This window comes from Choloepus didactylus, chromosome 2, assembly GCF_015220235.1.
Source record: "Choloepus didactylus isolate mChoDid1 chromosome 2, mChoDid1.pri, whole genome shotgun sequence".
Classification (NCBI taxonomy): domain Eukaryota; kingdom Metazoa; phylum Chordata; class Mammalia; order Pilosa; family Megalonychidae; genus Choloepus; species Choloepus didactylus.
This window is the reverse complement of record NC_051308.1, coordinates 32,731,188-32,749,794: the sequence shown is the minus strand read 5'-3', so window position 1 is coordinate 32,749,794 and position 18,607 is coordinate 32,731,188. Positions and strand designations below refer to the sequence as shown.

At 32.7% G+C, this 18,607-nt stretch overlaps 1 protein-coding gene across 11 annotated transcripts in view; it reads right to left on the bottom strand.

Moving 5' to 3' along the window:
- Positions 1-18,607, bottom strand: part of CDC42BPA (CDC42 binding protein kinase alpha) — a 449,333-nt gene that overhangs the window by 38,484 nt on the left and 392,242 nt on the right. For all 11 annotated transcript variants that reach the window (XM_037822691.1, XM_037822669.1, XM_037822670.1 and 8 more), the window contains 9 exons: positions 16,708-16,813; positions 12,330-12,466; positions 11,475-11,614; positions 10,090-10,171; positions 8,540-8,756; positions 7,583-7,645; positions 5,718-6,311; positions 3,879-3,976; positions 1,415-1,499 (listed from right to left, as the gene is read on the bottom strand). In XM_037822691.1, the coding sequence (XP_037678619.1) occupies positions 1,415-1,499; positions 3,879-3,976; positions 5,718-6,311; positions 7,583-7,645; positions 8,540-8,756; positions 10,090-10,171; positions 11,475-11,614; positions 12,330-12,466; positions 16,708-16,813 (1,522 nt within the window). The remainder of the gene's footprint in view (positions 1-1,414; positions 1,500-3,878; positions 3,977-5,717; positions 6,312-7,582; positions 7,646-8,539; positions 8,757-10,089; positions 10,172-11,474; positions 11,615-12,329; positions 12,467-16,707; positions 16,814-18,607) is intronic.

Sequence of the window (18,607 nt, the reverse complement as noted above, 5' to 3'; positions counted from 1 at the left end):
AGTTACTATATATAAATTCTGCCAAGTGTCCCTTCCCCAGGCTCCGCCTATACTCTTATCCTAGAATAGAAAGATGAGAGCACCGGAAAAGACAAGTTGGAATAGGTTTTGTCCTGCAGACACCAACTAGGTATGGGCTGAGTTTACGACCAACATGGTCACACATAGTGAAAACAGGGTGCATTCACTCTTACACAAATATTTGGAGTCCTCTCTAAGAAAGAGAATACAAAAATTAAGTATAGGATCTTTGAAGTGAGGGTCTGAAGCTTAAGCTTTATGATAAATCCATCTCTGAGTGAGAATCTTTTCTAAAACCTGAATATCCTTTCTCAAGTCATACTGGAATACCCTCTTAGCATAGAGTCACCAGTCTTTATACCAAGAGACCCCAAGTTCCAAGAGAAGGCACTGAACCTGAAACCAAACAATTCGTATGTATTGGAAAAAAAAGCAAGAAAACTTTTGCAGGATTTTTTCTCTAATAGTATACAAATTTACTGGAGGAATCGGAGGAGAAAAGAAAAGCATAAAAAAGATAATAAACCCACTATGCAGAGATAACTTTGATGTGTTTTCTTGAGGTTTAATGTTTTAACTTACACTTAAGACCATTTAAATTGTTAATTTAAATACATGAAGTGCCATAACTACATAACCATTAAATAGCTTCAGCACAAAAAATAACTCTGTTATGCAGAAATCTGGTGCTAAGCTATGACAATAACTTCATTACATAGAAGAGGGCATTATACTAATATTTTCTAAATGTTTGGGCATTCTCTGATTAGCAAACAATTTACTTATTTGAATCCATTCCACATGGCAGCCTCCTTGGCAGGGGAATTACCTCACTACTTTGGTCATTGACCAGATGCCCCAGATGCCCCTTTCTTCTCTGTAACATCCGGAGTTCCTGTTCTCTCTCTGTTAATTCTGGGCACTCTTGTGACTTTTTTTTCTTTCATGTTGTCCTTATTAGCATTTCAGAAGTTCTAAGCCCTATGCATTGGCAGAAAATGTATTACTAAAATCCTAAACCGGAACTCTGGATAAGTTTTCACAATTTTAGTGCTACAAATTTTGGTTAGGTTCTACAGTGTTAAAAGAACAGAAGATATTTTCAGCTATACTTTCTCTATTTACCTAGGTACCCCACAGTAAAATAACCGGGTTATGCCAGAATCAAATATTTTGTTCATATAGCTATGCAAGCTTAACTAGAATGACTTTTTGTCTAGTAGTTTATCTTAATATATTAATAGAGTATCATAGTGGCAAAGATCATAGGCTTTATAAGATACACCTCAGTTTAAATCTGGGGTCTGCTACTTATTACCCATGGGACTTGGGCAGTCGGCTTAGAGAGAATATTTCCATTGAAGTTATCGTATTAATATGTGCATTCTCTTACCTGCCATCTTATTTTTAAAATATATTAATCTAATTGTCTCCAACCCTAAAACATTTAATGATCCATCACTGTTTAAAGGTCGAACCTAAAATAATAAAAAATAAAATTAGTATTTCAACAAAACCTTTAAAAATTAAAGCATATGACTCTTAGCATAATTATAAAGCACACACTATTAAGACTCTTCCTTTATCCTTCTACTTCAAAATACAGCCCTCTCAGAAAATCTACAAAACTTAGTATTAATTCTGACTGGAAAGGTATAAAATTATCTAATTTGAACAAACTTAAAATGATAAAATTTTAAATGAAGAATATCTTGGTTGAAAAAAATTACCAAGTAGAAATACATTTAAACTTTAAATTTGACTTTTAAAAACTATTAGTGACCAAATAATTATATTAAGAAATTATCTTATTATCAAAAACTAAATGTACACAGATGAGTTGAAAATGCAGATTTCTAGGGAAAGGGGGAATGCAGTAATTGTTTATCCATATGGAAACAACTGAAACTGGATTCCTACTTCACATTATATTAAAAAAAAAGTCCAGATGGATATAAGACATAAATGTCACAGGCAAAACTTTCAAACTTTTGGAATAAAGGTCATATCTTTATTTTTTAAACAAGAGATAAAAAACTAACCTAAAGGATAAGAAAGACACATTTAATGACATTGAAATTACTCATTTCTATTCAGCAAAAGACACTAAAAATATGGATAGGTCACAAATATGGCAAAGATTTACCATACTCATTACTAACCCAGTATCCATAATATATAAAGAATGCCAATAAATCAACAAGAACAAGATGACTAATTGAATAGAAAAATGGACAAAAGACATGGCTAGGCATTTCATGGGAGAGGAAATATGAATGATAAGTAAACATAAAAGATTCTTAATCACATAGGTAGTTGAGGAAATGCAAATTAATAACTCAGTGAGATAACACTTTATAACCACTAACAAAAGTAAGACTTCTAGCAATGGCAAGTGTTAGTGAGGATGCGCAAGAGGAACAACTATTGGTGGGAGTGTCGACTGGTTCAATTACTTTGGGAAATAACTTGACACTATCTTGTAAAGCTCAACATTTGCATTCCCTGTGTCCCATCAATTCTATTCCTCGGCATATGTCTTAAAGAAACTGCACACATGTACCAGAAGACATATATGGCAATGTTCATAGCATCATGATTCATAACAGCAAAAAGCTGGGGAATGATTCAAATATCAGCCAATCAGAGAATGGCAAAACAGTGACATACTGACCCCACAGAATATTTTATAATGAAAAATCAATGAACTATATATAGTACATGTAACAACATGGATGAATCTTAAAAACAAGGTAAAATGAGTGAAGAAACCAAGGCAGGAGATGACATATTACATAACATTTTTTATAAAGCTCAAAACCAAGCAAAACTAAATATTTAATGAATATTTAAATACCCAAAAAGTCTGTATTTTAAGAAAAGCAAAGGAATGATAAACACAAAATTTAGGATAGAGAGTTTTCTCTGGAGAGAGGTAGGGGTATGAAATAAGGGAGAAGTATATTGGTATATGCAGTGATATTGGTAATGTTCTGGTTTTCCAGTTACAAAGTAGGTTCAGAAGGATTAGTTATTATTAAGCTTTGTGCCATATATTCCAAAAACTGCATGATAAAAATAAAACAGAAAACTAATTGTAAGCAGCCCAAATTTACAAACTGGGGGAGCATATTTTAACTGCTTTATGCAGTGTGGCAGTATTTACAAGAGCTTTTTTTTACTGCTGATTTTTAAATGGGGCAAAATTTGAAATATAATCTTGGCTCCTTTCTTTTATCTATTCCTTTGTACGCTGCCTCCAAGTATACTATACATATCTATATGAAATGTTAACTCTTCATTCTTACAAAAGAGCAGTTCTCTACTTCTAAAACCTCCTTTTGTTATAAAGACATAAGGAAATATGAAAGGGAAATATTCTGTTTTATTAGCAATATGTGAAACCTTTATTTTTCAATCATGAAACACAAACACAGCTTTGGTTTTAAGTTGAATCACTTTTTTAGCCTGTGAAGTCTGTCTTTGCAGGATTAAAAACCACCATTAATGAAAAATAGTTATAATTAAAAATAGTAATATACTCCTTTTGGTTCCTTAAGCCAAAAGTGGAAGATAAAACTCACATTTAAGATTGTAGGATATATTCTAATTGTTCATTATGATAATCATATTTTATATAATGAAACTGAGTGTAAAAAAAATAGTATGGTATTGAGCTACCTAAAATAAAATGAACCAGTTTGACTTTTGTTTTAATTTTCTTACTCTTTGGTAAATTGCAAAATACCAAATATACATGTCAGAAAATGCTGAATTCATGAAAAATAGCTAAATTGTCCTGTTAATATTTTTACTTACACTCACTTTGGTTAGCCCATATTTTAATGTTAAATTACCTTTTTGAGAGGGAGAGTCTGAATCCATTCCATGGAGTTCACATCAAAGATATCAACTGCATTTTCACTATACACTGAGAGATAAGGTGCATTGTAACCTGGGAGAAGGGAAGGAAAGTTAAATTACTTTTAATAATTAAGCCCAAAACATTTTAAAAGATCTACACTAAATAAACGTAGAGTAGAATACCACCAAAATTTTATTGTTGTCAAATAGTAACCACATCAAAATATTTCTGAAGTAGACAAAACATAAATCATAAATGAGAATTAACATTCCATGGGTCAGATTAAATAGCCATTATAAAACAGAAAGTTTCTTTTCACAGCAAGGATATAATATTCCCTTGCACAATACTAGTTCTACAAAGTAATTTCATCACAATTTAAAGTATCTGATTTCTAAAGTAGTTAAGCTATTGACGGTGTAACTTACAAAGCAGAGAAATCTTTGGGTAACTGTTCTAGTCTCAGTTATGAATTTATGATAAAGCAACTAGCACAGTTACATGCATAGGGTAGAAGCTCAATATATAATTGTTGAAAGAAAGAATGAGTATCAATAAATATTGACAAGTGAAGATTAAATGATTTACTTAAACTAAAGTCAAAAATCAAATTTTTGGCAGAGTTATTCGTAAAAGTCAGACATTCCAAATTTTATGCCACATCAGAAATCTATAAATAATAACACTTTGAATTATTATCTGATTAGGTTACAAAACAGCATTCATCCTATTATGTATCGTAAGTAAGTGTATGTATTTTGGAAGAAATGAAATACTAAGAATAGTTATGTCTGGATGGGTAGGATTAGGAGTCTTTTTCTTTTGTTCTTTTAATCTTGATTTTCTATTTTTTTTGTAATTAGCATGTATAGCTCATTGCTCTCCTAACCTTTCTTCCACTGAACCTTGAAACTTGACGGCACCCACACCCATCATTCTCCTTCTATCTAGTTACAAGGGAACAGGTTTCACTTCTCCTGCCCCAAATAATCCTTCCACCTGTGTTCTGAGTTCTATCCTCTCTGGCTTTCTTGGGGATCTTACTCTATTTCCTGTATCTCCCATATAGTCAACCTTTCCTCAGTCATTCTCTAGTGGCTCTTTCCCTTCAGCATTTAAGCATGTTCAAGTTTCTTTCATTAAAATCAAAACCTTTTCAACTAGACATTCCTCCTCTGTACTTCTGCTATCATAGCACTTATGTTTCACTGTCAATAGTTTTATCGTGACTCTTCTCTTCTGCACTGTATGCTCTATGAGGGTAAGACTGCCTATTTTGGTCACTGCTGTATATCTCACAGTGAACGGCACATAGGTATTCAATAATTTATTAATGTCTGAATACTTCCTGAAAGAGTGAAATAAGCAATTTTAAATTTCTGTCTTGATAAAAATGTAAAAATTAACACTTCTTACAGATGCTACATTATACCTTTACGTAACCAATTAAATAATTCACTTAGTAACCACTTCTCCCGAATAAGTCCTATGAGTTATTCATGTTTATAAGCACCATATTTTGGGAGACCATAAAGATAATCATTAAGGATTATTTAATAATACAACAATATAGGTTAAAAAGCCATCTAAGAAAAATAGTCCATAGAAATCTTAGCTTTAATTATGTGCATATGAATGCTGACCCAGTTGACTTAGGTTTAACTACATTATGGTTACTTTACATAAATGACACACTTAAGAAAAACCTTAAATATGACTTAAAAAAATTAAAACCTGGTATTAACAATGACTACATACTGGAGACGAAGTGAAAGAAAAAAGAGGGGAAAGAGACAGAAAGATAACACAGCCAAAAGTAAGAGAATCTTACAACAAGAGGAAGGATTTGCTGGCCACATCAATTCCTGTTGTCTAGATCTTCGGCCCTGGCAGTCAGTGTATATCCCAATGCTGTTAAAACACAGCAGATATTCTTTATTGGAGATCTCAACTGCGCAGATAGCATCCATTGGTTGATGTGTAATAAATGATAGTGTATGGTCATTTGAATGGAGCATACTGTATGGATTTCCTTCTCCATTCAAGGGGTATCTTAGAAATCCTGACTGGAATCCCACACAAAGTTGTTCACTGAAGACTGCCATCCACTGGACATTGTATGGGACTTGAATTTCTTTAAATTTTCTGTGACGAGTCTTGCTCTGAAACAGTTCATAACAGAGGACCTGCCTTTTCATAGCCACACACAGGCATGTAAGAGCTCCAAGGCGCACCTTTCCAGAAGTTATGGTTTGACACCCTTTAGTCTCTGCCAGCTTGTAAAAATCAGTCTCTCGCCCATCCAAAGCTGACATAGGAAAAAGCCGCACATGACGATTTCGTCCTGAGATCACAGCAACAAGCTGATCATTTGGAATGAGTTCAATCTGATGAATCTTCTTATTGTCACCAACTCTAATAATTTCTACACAGAGAAATGATAATAAATCAAATGCAAAGCAATGTTTTGTTTATGAATTTAGTCATATCCCAATTATACTTAAAAGGATATGTCAGCTTATAGTAAAGACACAGATACACACAGATGAGTAAGAGATCAGAAGTCATATAGAAAATAGGGAAGACAATTAAACCCACTGTAAGATATAACACAATTACTATAGTAAGGTGTTAAATTTAGCACTGATATTTCTGGCAATCAAGGCACAGAGTTCTTGTCTGATAAAGTATGCCAAATCTTAAAGGAAAACCTTTTTGTTGAAACTAAATTCCAGGGAACTTCACCATGAAGTTCCTATTTAAAAAAAAAAAAACTAAGTAACTGAACAATTTATATTTTTTTGAAGGTATTTCTATGGGTAACAAACTAACATAGTTTAAATGCATTGTTTTCCCAAGATCTAACTTGATATAAAGATAGAATTTAGAATACTATTAAGTATGCTAAATTAAACTGATTATTCTTTATTTCAGCCAGCATTTGATTTTTCCATAGAAAATACCTACTGTCTTCAATTGTGGGAAAAAAGCAAACACATGTTAATGGTTGTTACCTTTTATAATACTAATAGAACAATGGAAAAATCAAATAGTATTTTCTTTCATATACAATCTTTAGGAATGCAATCTGAGTTTATACACCACAACTACTACATAAAATGACACTAAAAAAATAATACATGCTTAACATTTTAGAACTTAAGGGAATTATGGAAAATAAATTTTTTTTTAAATTAGATGTGGACACAAAGTTTCTGTTTGGGGTGATGGAAAAGTTTTAATAATGGATGGTGGTGACAGAAGCACAATACTGAATGTCATTAACAGCACTGAATGTATATTTGAAAGTAGTTAAAAAGGGAAACTTTAGGTTGTATGTAAGTTACCAGAATAAAAAATTAAAAAAAACCCAACACAAAGAGTGAAACCTAAGGCAAACTATGGTCAATAGTTAATAGCATAATTGTAATAATATTGTTTCATCAATTGTAACTAAGGTATCATACTAATGCAAAATGTTAAGAATAGGGAACACTATTCTGTATGTGTGTGATGGATCGAAATTCTACTTTCTGCATGATTTTTCTGTAAATCTAAAACTGCTCTAATAAAAAAATATTATTTGGAAAATTTCAGTTAAAAAAAAATTAAAGCAAATCCTGATATTATTTTTAGAGTTTGGCATTTTACAACAAAATACTGTTTAAAATTACTCCAAAATAAGTTATCTCTTACCATCTTTGGTGACATGCACAACAAATAGCCCTTCTTCATTTCCCAAAGCTATCCTTTCATGATCTATGTAAGACATAAATATGAAATATTTTTATGAGGTAAAAACTATGTCAGACTAATACAATAAACCATATACAACTTATTGATATTAATAAAGGAGACTGCATGCAAAACTGAAATTTCAAAATAAAATAAATTAGAAAACAATAGTTAACAATTTGCACAATTAAACTGCCTTTCAGAGTACAGTGGTAAATATCATTACCCATGTCTTTCTCAATAGAACAAACATTTAAAACTATATCAACACTTATAAAAATAAGTAAATGCTCAATGAATGGTAAAAAAAAATAAAAAAAAAAAGCCTAGTTTGTTAGCACTCTGTGTCCATTTCTTGTTTGGGGAGGGAAAAGTTGTGAAAGGCAAGTACATTTGAACACTACTCATTACCCTTTTCAGTATTTACTAAAAGTTAACAAGAATTGGATGTGTACATAAGATAGTGGCTAAAATTTAAACATCTAGATACAGAAGCTACCATTTTTTGAGGACCTTTTATATGTAAGACACTCTGTTTTATATATTCTATCTTATTTAAACTTCCCAACTACCTTGGCAAGATAATTAGTATCTATATTTTACATATGAGTCATACGCTCTAGGAAATTAAATAACTTGCTCCAAGCACACAAACAGAAAATAGATTGGTCAATAAATTAGTTAATCGTTGGCACTGTTGCTTTTTCAGAAAAAAGAGCATTTGGAAAGCACACTTATTATTGTTCTCTGAAAAACAAAGCTCTAATACAGGTCTTAGTCATTCAACAAACCTTTATTGAACATCTGTGATGGAATGTGTACGTTGGGCACTACATATTCCTAGATGAAAGATAGTCCTTGCTCACAAATAGATGAGTAAACAATTACAATAATATGATACATGTTATAAATCCATACCTATGATTGCAGCTGCCTGGGTTGTTTTAATGAGGGGTAGAGTACTGTCATAAGCCTCTTTGGGAACATAGACTGAGCGGTCTCTGAATTTGTTCTTCTTCAAAATTTTGTGCAATTCACTCAGCAAGCCCACCCACTTATTCTTCTCATTCTCAGTGTCTGCTAGCATCAGGATTGAACATTTGTTATTAGATGCTGAGAGCTGGAAAGCTGTGACCTAGAACAATTTAATCAATATTCATGATATTAGAACACACAGCCTTTAGGCTAGTTTGCTTAGCACTCACCAATAAAATGAGTATTCATTAAATGATACCTTTAACATAGTTTAGCTATTTCTAATCAGAAGACTAACTAGTTTTAGCATTTGAATTCATGACAAACGAACTGTTAGCAGACACCAGTCAAAATGTTAGTAACACTTTCATTTTCCTTCCTAAAAAAATGCCAGAACAATACTACTAAAAAGGCATTAAACATACTCATATAACAAAAACTGACATTTATTGAGTAATTACTGACCACTTGGCACTGATCTAAATACTTCACAAGTATTAACTTATTTAACCCTCATAACATCTTCATGAAATAGGTATTGCTATTACATCCTTATTTTATATATGAGAAAACTGTGATATAGAAAAATTAGATAATTTTTCCAAGGACACACAACTGAAAGTCTGGGATACAATGTCCATGCTCTTAACCACTACAACAGTCTTTCAATTTGTTCTAAAAAGTCAGAAATGTTCAGAAATACTTATATTCTGTTACTTCATGACAATATCTCACATTATCATCAGAGAAGATCAGATCTCTTGAGTCATAGTAGTTAAATGAAGGTTTACCATTACGTAAACTGCACTCTCATTTGGGGCAGATTTATATTATATATATACAGATTCCTTATTAATCAAGAGGAGTGACAATAGAATCCCACTACATGAATCAGTTGTAGATAAACTGGCCTCTGTAGGATCCCTGAGTGGCTGAGGAGAGAATAAATAGTTGCCAGTTGGGGAACTGAGAGCGTTTGTCCTCCTTTAAAGTGAGGTCGTATTGGATGTTCCAGCCTTATATAAGCTCCCAGCTGAATGCAGCCACTTGAGTGACCCCAGCTGACACCACAGCACTGTCCAGTTGACTCACACAATTGTGAAAAATAGTAAGTCTCTGTTCTTTAAGCCACTAAGTTTTGGAGTGGTTGTTACAAAGCAAGAGGTAACTGAAACAGATATTAATTTTTAAAATGAAATTTTCAAATAGAGAAACTTTTAAAAATATTTTTAACTTGAAAATTGAATTATGATTCAGAAATATTATTCAAGACAAAACTTATTTTAGAAGCCATATATTTATTATTTCTAAAAGATCTTTACTGTTAATTATTTATTTACCAACTACCTATACATTTATATATTGGATGATATGGAGAATACAGAGGAGTATAAGATTTGTTCCTACTACTAGTAGCTTTATGATGTATATGGAAAGGCAAAACATATTAAAACCATATAATTCAGCAATCAAATTACAGCACACATACTTACTCTAAATATACAGGGTATATCTTTTCGGCTCGCATGAATAACATCAGAAGCCAAGACTGAACTCACAGAAAATTCTTCATCCCTGAGGGAAAAATGAAACATTAAAAGTCAGTGCATGTGGGGATGCGTGCATTGTTTCGGGTGTGCTATTCAATTATAAGAAGTAATCCACAAACTTAATTGCAAAAACACACAAAATGAAAAGTTGTAATTTTTTCTTCCATTGTAATTGATAGTGACCCAAATAATTTATCAAGAGTAACTTAACAGCAGTATGTTATATAAGAGCTAGAAATGATTGCTGGCTTACTGAAGTCACAAGGTCAGTAGTAAACAAGTAGACTTGGGATTTCAACCCTGGTAGGTCTCCAGGGCCTCCAGCGGACCCTGTTGCCTATGATAATAAATCGTAAGAACCCTCAGCACAGCTCATCTGACATTCCATCAACATCTAAAACAGATTTCTTCCAAAATAATTTATTCCTTGTGAGTTCCTTAATTCTAGTTATTGGTACCATCACTCTCTTGGTCTTGAAGGCCTGACACCTCAGCCTTATCTTTGACTCTCTCCTTATCTGTCTATATTCAGTCCTTTGGCAGGTTCTGTCAAATTTTCCATGCTAGTATTTCTTGTATCCATCCCTTCACATTCCATATTTGTGCGGAAGATAATACATTTGAGATGTTGGTGTGAAATGCCAGTATGAGACATAGCTAGAAACCTTGGCCTTAAGCACTGGAGAAATATCTAGATTGAAGATATATTTTTGGGAGTCATCAATGCAGAGTTGCCACATTAAAGCTATGGGAGTAAATGAGATCACTCAGGGACAGTGCCTGGAGTTATGGGAAGGGGTGACGGTGAGAACTCCAAGAGGAAGGGGAACAGTTTAAAGAATGAGACCAGAAACATTCAGAGATAGAAAGAAAAGCATACTACTTTTCTCTTGAGAGATGTGCATAGTTAAATGTTTACTGATTCATTACATATCCCAAGAGCTTGTCTGAATTCGAGATTTTTATTTCCTTTCCTTAAACTGGAATTATACTCCAAACCTTTAGATGATGATATAAGCATCATACATTAGGTGTCCATTACCCCAACAACTCTAAACTGGTCTATTAGATTCAAACACTGGTTCTTTACCCTGACTTCTAGCTCCAGCACACACACACACACACACACACACACACACACGAATCCATCCTATAAATACACCTTACTTCCTATTTTTAAATGTTACTATTGCAATATTAGTAAATTAGAAATTTAACATGAAATTTGATTATTTATATAAAAATGGCAAGACACTTAAAAGAAAAATCAGAAAAATTTTTTTATCCCTATGTTGCAATGATAAATATCTTCACCTTTGGAAGCTTACCTCATGTCAATCACTTGACTGACTACAACACTGGGCTGAGATGCTTTTCCTTCAGCAATATCGTACAGAAAGAGTTTGAAGTCACAAACTACAGCCAGTGCTCTTTGCCATCCTTTCTTCACTCCAGCTGGCTTGGGAATCTTAATTTTGTTTTGTTTTGTTTTTAAGACAGGCAAACAAATAAACAAAAACAACTCAAACTAAAATGTCAATCAGAGCTCCTTTAATTACATATGAAATTTTATGACAAAAACCTAAACATAATATGAACATTTTATAAGACTGCTACTGTGGTTGATAAAAGAGCAGATGGAACACATATATCATTAAAAATGTGAGAAAACGTAAGAAAACATTCTTCAAACACTGAATGACTTTTTATTCTGAAAAAATTTTAAATGGTACCCATTTTAACTTTCATTAGTAATTCCTTAAAATAACATTCATGAATTTGTTTCTAAGTAGCATAGAAGTCTAATTTTGTAGTGACATGAAATATAGCCCACACTAAATATTATTCATGGTAATAAGATCATGCTGTGATAAACATCTCATACTTCATAACCATATGACACCTCTCTGGCAAGATCGGGTGCCAAAGATTCCTTTATGGAGGTATCACCATCTGTTCAGCACAAGATAGGAACAGTACAAAAATTTTTTGAGACATTTGGGAATTTATATCCAAGAAAAGGCTGTTTTTTTTTTTTTTTTTTTTTAAATCATTACTCTGGTTAAAATAAAATTATTAGATGAATTTTATTCATCTAATTTTCTGTAAGAAGTGACTGGATTTCCTTTAAATCATTAATAAACCTTAAAAGAACAATTTAAACCCAACCTAATCATACTTACCCTGACATGCCCTTCATATGCTGTTCCTATTCCTTTTTGTGGATCTATACCTAGGGGACCTTTTGTCTGTTCAGGAGGAACTGGGCAAACAGTTGGAGCTTTGTTTACACAAGTTATATGACATGAGAATCCACACACTTTTGGAGAGAAAATAGAAACAATGGTCAATAGAAATTAATTTTTATTAAAAAATATTTGCTGAGCACTCTTTACATGTAAGGTACAGTGTTAGATGAATTCTTATCTCTGATTTTATTTTTAAAAACTTTTATCATGGGGGGGTGGGGCAATCCGTTTGCTTCCCAACAAGGATTTCAATAGGAAGTACTAAAATTTACATTATTATTGTAGTACTATTGTTCTTGTTAATATTAGGGACCAAAATTAGAAGCAACTAGAAAAAAAAATCTAACCTCGTGAACAAAATGGTTGATTTAATCTTCAAATTCCTAAAAGATTTGTCTTTGCAGTTCTAACTCTTCAACTCTTTATTCCTTTGAAACTTGGTTTCTGCCCTAAAATTCTTCTTGCAAGGTCACTAACGGACATTAAATTAAAACATCTGACATCTTTGCAACATCTGGCACACTTTACTAATCCTTCTTTTAGAAACTCCTTTTTTTAGCTTCCGAGACATCATTCTTTTTAGTTCTCCTCTCACACATGACTTGCTGCTTTTCAGTTGACCCCTCTTCTTCCTTCATTCACCCCTTACATGTTGGTGATCCCAAGGGTCCTGCCCTTGCTGCTTCTCTTTTAACTCTATAGATGCTCACTAGGATAATCTCATAGATGTCTAATAGTGACTTCCATAATCACTTATATGGTGATAAAACCAAACAATACTATGAGGTCAAACTCTTTCCTGGGATCCACATAGGTGTCTCAAGCTCACTGTGCCTCAAAGAACTGCTTATCTTCCACCACAAATAGGCTCAAGCCTCTGTCCTATATTCCTGATTTAACAGTACCATTCATTTAGTTCCTCAAAAGCCAGAAACTTTTGTAACTTCTCTAGCCTCTTCACATCCAACTAGTAAGAAGGCTTATTTATTCTGTCTCCAAACATCTTTCTCATATATCCCTTACTATTGCCACATCTTAGTCCAGGTTCTCATTCTTTCTTCTTTGGACCAGCTTCCAAAATGATCTCTATGTTTCCATGTTCACCACTCACTCTGTATTCTTCATACTGCCATCAGAATGATCTTTCCAAAATTTAAATCTGAGGACAGTCTTCTCTTTAATCCTTCAATATTTTTTCTCTTCTACAGGATAAAATCTGAATTCCTTCTTATTATACCAAGGTCCCTGTCTTCTCATCTAATTTCACCTCCTACCAATTTTCTACGTAGTCTTATCTTTCTAACTTCATATCCTTATATATCTTGCTACATAAAACTACTCGTAATTCAGAACCTGCCATACTGTTTCTTGACTGCACATTATTCTTTCCCTTCTTATACCTACTTAATCTTCAAGATCTAGACCAATGCTTGCCAAGGAGCAGATGAAGAATCAGAGAATTTCATGATGAATCCATGTTCCCCATAAATATATAGTCTAAAAACCAGCACTCTATTAATCATACTGAACTTTAAACCAAATGTGGTAAGCTAGTCTTGCTGTCTTGATTATATTATCCCCTCGTTTACTGCTTCTCTAAAAAGAAATCCATGTCAGACTTCCAAAAGAAGTCAAATATAGAGACTCTGGACATTTGTGAATCAATTAAACTAAATATAAAAACTGTAGAAACTAAATATTTTAAAAAATAATCTAACTTCTTTAAACTCTTCTAATATATTATTATGACAGATATACAATAGGAATTCAATTTATATAGATGATAATGCAGGTGAGAATTTTTGGGTATGATCCATTTGGAAATTTCTGACTTAATAATATCCCTTTTGGAATTGTTCAGTCATTAACAGGTATGAATATAAAGGGTAAATTTTAGGAGTTATTAAAATCATTAGATATACTTAAATTACTACTAAGACAATAATAATGGCTAACTTTATTAAATGCTTTTTATTTTTCTATAACAATGTAAAGGAGGTATAATTATTGTGCCCATGTCTCATATGACTTGCCTAGAGTCACAGAATTCATAAGTGGCAGTGATGGGATTCAAGCCAGTCTGGCTCAGAGCCTGCATACCTAATTACTAACAATATTACCTTGATATCTCTATTTGATATTTATATGGTAAACTTGAGATTCTAAGACAAACCAATAAACAAAAATAAACTCATAAATTTCATTGACACTTGTTGGATGAGAATTAAAGGTTAAGACATTTAAACCAAACTAACTTGTTAGATGGGGTTAAAGACTAACATTATTTAGACAATTCCTACTCCAAGGGTGGAGCCTGGAGAATATTTGGGAATGACTAATGGAGGAACTGAAGAGACATCACTGTGGGAATATATGTCCATAGGGAAAATGGATATACATTACTGATGGATATTATTAAACTGACAGGCAAGATGGACTATATTAACTGTCAAAATCTATCCAAATTTATGTAGGACATTTCATTAAATTATAAGTGGAATGTCTAACAAATAACAATTTGTTTTGTTAACAAGCAAAAACCATGCCTCCAAAGGGGAATGGAAGCAACAAAATAATTGTCCTTTACTGGATCTAATTCCAATCAAGCAGGAATAAATAAATAAATAAAAAATAAATGGCAGGAATCTTAGGAGACTGTAATCACATTATCTTGTTTACAAAAGCTTGACAGACAAAGGCTAGGTATAGTGGAATTTATCCCCAAAGCTCTATAAGGAAGACTTCAAAGGATCTAAAGGCACAATTTCATAGTATTCAACTCTAGAGGGAAAGAGTCTCAGATCAATTGCAAATGATCTGAGGCATAAAAAATGATAAAGGACCTAAAGCTATGTAGCTATCCAGAATTCTTTCTGCCAAACAGATTTTAAAATGACATTTACAATCATTTGTAAGTACAGACTAAGTTCCAAAATGAGACAAGGCTTGAAAATTTTAAAAATTTTCTCCTTCTTTGGCTTCAGTCACACCTTCCTGGTCAAAGATATAGACTATTCCTTTTCCGATTACTCTGCTCTTTTCCTCTTGCTTCTTCTTAAATATGTTTCCGAAGGTTCTTCCCTCTCACTTGTTCTCTTTTTTGCTCTACATGTACTTCCTGGACAATGTCATTCATATTCATGGCTTCATACACTTAACAATTCTCCAGTCTCTACTTTTCAACCCTTACCATTTCTTTGACTTTAAACCCCTTTCTCTAACAAATGAGTTAGACAAGGCAATCTGGATCTTCCACTTTGGTTGTAAGAAATAACCAAACATAGAATGCATTGCTTTAAGATGCTATTAATTTCACCCTTACTCAAATATAGGCTGACTACAAGTATATTATATAAATGAAACACATGAAACTGGTAAGTGATTGACTACATTCCCTTTCAGTTCCTTCCATCCTTAAAAGCGGAAGAGTTAAGAAATGAAACTCATATGAGAATTTGCATTAGCACCTATTTTCTTGTCTTTTCCATAGCATACACCAGTAAATCATATAAGGTGTTGTTATAGTGACAAGTCTCACTTGATGGAAAAAGTATATTTCTAAACATCCACAAATCATATATCTCATTATAATTTAAATCGTTTTCACTTAAGAAATTCTAGGAAAAATGAAGCAGTGCCCCAACAAATAAGCTTTGTCTTCTGCCCAAAATACACCTAATTCTTTCTCCCTCATCTCTTAGAATGTAAGCTCCATGAGGGTAGACCTTTGTCTTTTCCCCTCATTCACTGCTGTATCCCCAGTGCCTAGATGTACAGAGCAAGCATTCCATGAATATGTCATAAGTATTAGTGAATTGGTAGGGAAACACTTCTGCTATTAATATTAGGAATAAAATATCTTCTGAGGTATAGTGCCAGACATTAATATTTCTGAAAAGATACCGCATTGCCTACTTTTCAACAATAATTTCTCTAATGAAGTAACCAAAGTCAAAATTAAATGAATAGATTCAAGGATAACTCATTTTTCTGTCACATAGGTTAATGGTTTTCAGGACCACAAATTTACCTGAATAATGAAACAAACACAGAATGAAACATTTAAATATATCTCCCCTCAAAAATGTTTCTAGGAACCATCTGTCAGTTTCTCCAATATTCAAGACTTTAGCAAGGTGCTCAGTTTATTGTCTCCATTTCTTTTACTCAGAGAAAAACAAATGGTTATGCTAAATAAATATCCAGATAAACATTTATATACATTTTACAGAAACTAAAATTATTTGATTACAATTTAGGTGGTAAAAGTAAGGACTCTAAATTCACATTTTCTTTCCATTTTTATTCTTACCTTCACATGAACAGCCCTGTCTTATCAAACCCACCATCAAAGAGGTACACTGATGACATTTGGTAGGAGCAGTAAAAGATTTTACAAAAAATTGATGAGTCTTGCGCTGCAAAACAAATTAATAAAAACATACACGCTGATTAATTTCCATAATGTGAGTGTCTGTGCCCCAAATCACTTTCCAGAATGTTTTCCAAATAGGAATAGAATGAATTCTTTCCAATTCTCACAACTTCTTAAAACATATGTAATTAAAAAAATTTTTTTGAAAATACTGAGCTTGATTATGCAAAAAATGATATAAGAAGTTAAATGATAATCAACTGCTATCAACTTCTCTTGAAAGTCATTTGAAAAGAATATAAAATAAACTTCAGCTGTTATTTTGGCCCACAAACTTTAACTTCAAGATTTTCATAAAATCTTCAAATTATTCTTTAGCAAAGTGTTAAGTGAAATTTTGCATATTTATAAACATGTATTAAATAGAAATTTAATGTGCTTTTTTATTAGAGAAGTTGCACGTTTACGGAAAAATCATGCATAAATTACAGAGTTCCCATATATTACCCTATTATTAACACTTTGCACTAGCCTGGTACATTTGTTACAATTGATGAGAGTATATTTTTATAATTACACTATTAATTATAGTCCAAGATTTAACTTAGGGTTCACTGTTTGTGTTCTACAGTCCCACAGTTTTTTTTAAATGTTTATTCTAGTAACATATGTAAGACCTAAAATTTCCCCTTTTAACCACATTCAGATATATAACTCAGTGGTGTTATGTTCACAATATTGTGCTACCATCACCACTATCCATTACCAAAACCTTACAATCAACCCAAACAGAAATTCTGTAAAATTTATGCATTAACTCCCCATTCCCAACCCTGACCCTGGCCCCTGGTAACCTATATTCTAGCTTCTATGAGTTTGCTTATTCTAATTATTTCATATCAGTGAGATCATAGAATATTTGTCCTTTTATGTCCGGCTTATTTCACTCAACATGATGTTTTCAAGGTTAATCCATGTTGTCACATGTAACGGAACTTCCTTCCTTTCATTTTATGGCTGAATATTATTCAATTCTATGTATACACAACATTTTATCCATCCACTGGTGAAAGACACTTGGGTTGCTTACATCTTTGTCACTGTGAATAACGCCACTCTGAAAATCATTGTTAAATATCTGTTTGAGTCCTTGCTTTCAATTCTTTTGGGTATATACCTAGAAAGGGGTTTGTCAGATCATATAGTAATTCTATACTTAACTTTCTGAGGAACCACCAAACTGTCTTCCACAGTTGCCATACCATTTTACAGTCCCCCAGCAATGAGTAAGTGTTCCTATTTCTCCACATCCTCTTCAATACTTGCAATTTTTCATTCTAATAGTAGCCATTCCAGAGGGCGTGAAATTTTATCTCACTGTGGTTTTGATTTGCATTTCCCTGATAGCTAATAATGTTGATCACCCTTTCTGTGCCTTTTGGCCACTTGCATATCTTCTTTGGAGAAATATCTAGTCAAGTCTTCTGCCCATATTTTAATTATGCTATTTGTCTTTTTGTTGCTGAGTTATAGGATTTCCTTACTATTCTGGATATTAAACTCTTATCAGATACATGGTTTCATTGAGTAGGTTGTCTTTTGACTTTCATGATAAAGTGCTTTAAGGCACAAAAATTTTTAATTTTCATTGAGTCCCATTTATCTATTTTTTTCTTCTGCTGCTTCTATTTTGAGTGTAAAGCCTAAGAAACCATTGCCTAACACAAGGTCCTGAAGCTGCTTCCCTATGTTTCTTGTAGGAGTTTTATAGCTCTGATTCTTATATTTAGGTCTTTGATACATTGAATTGATTTTTGTATATGATGAGAGGCAGGGG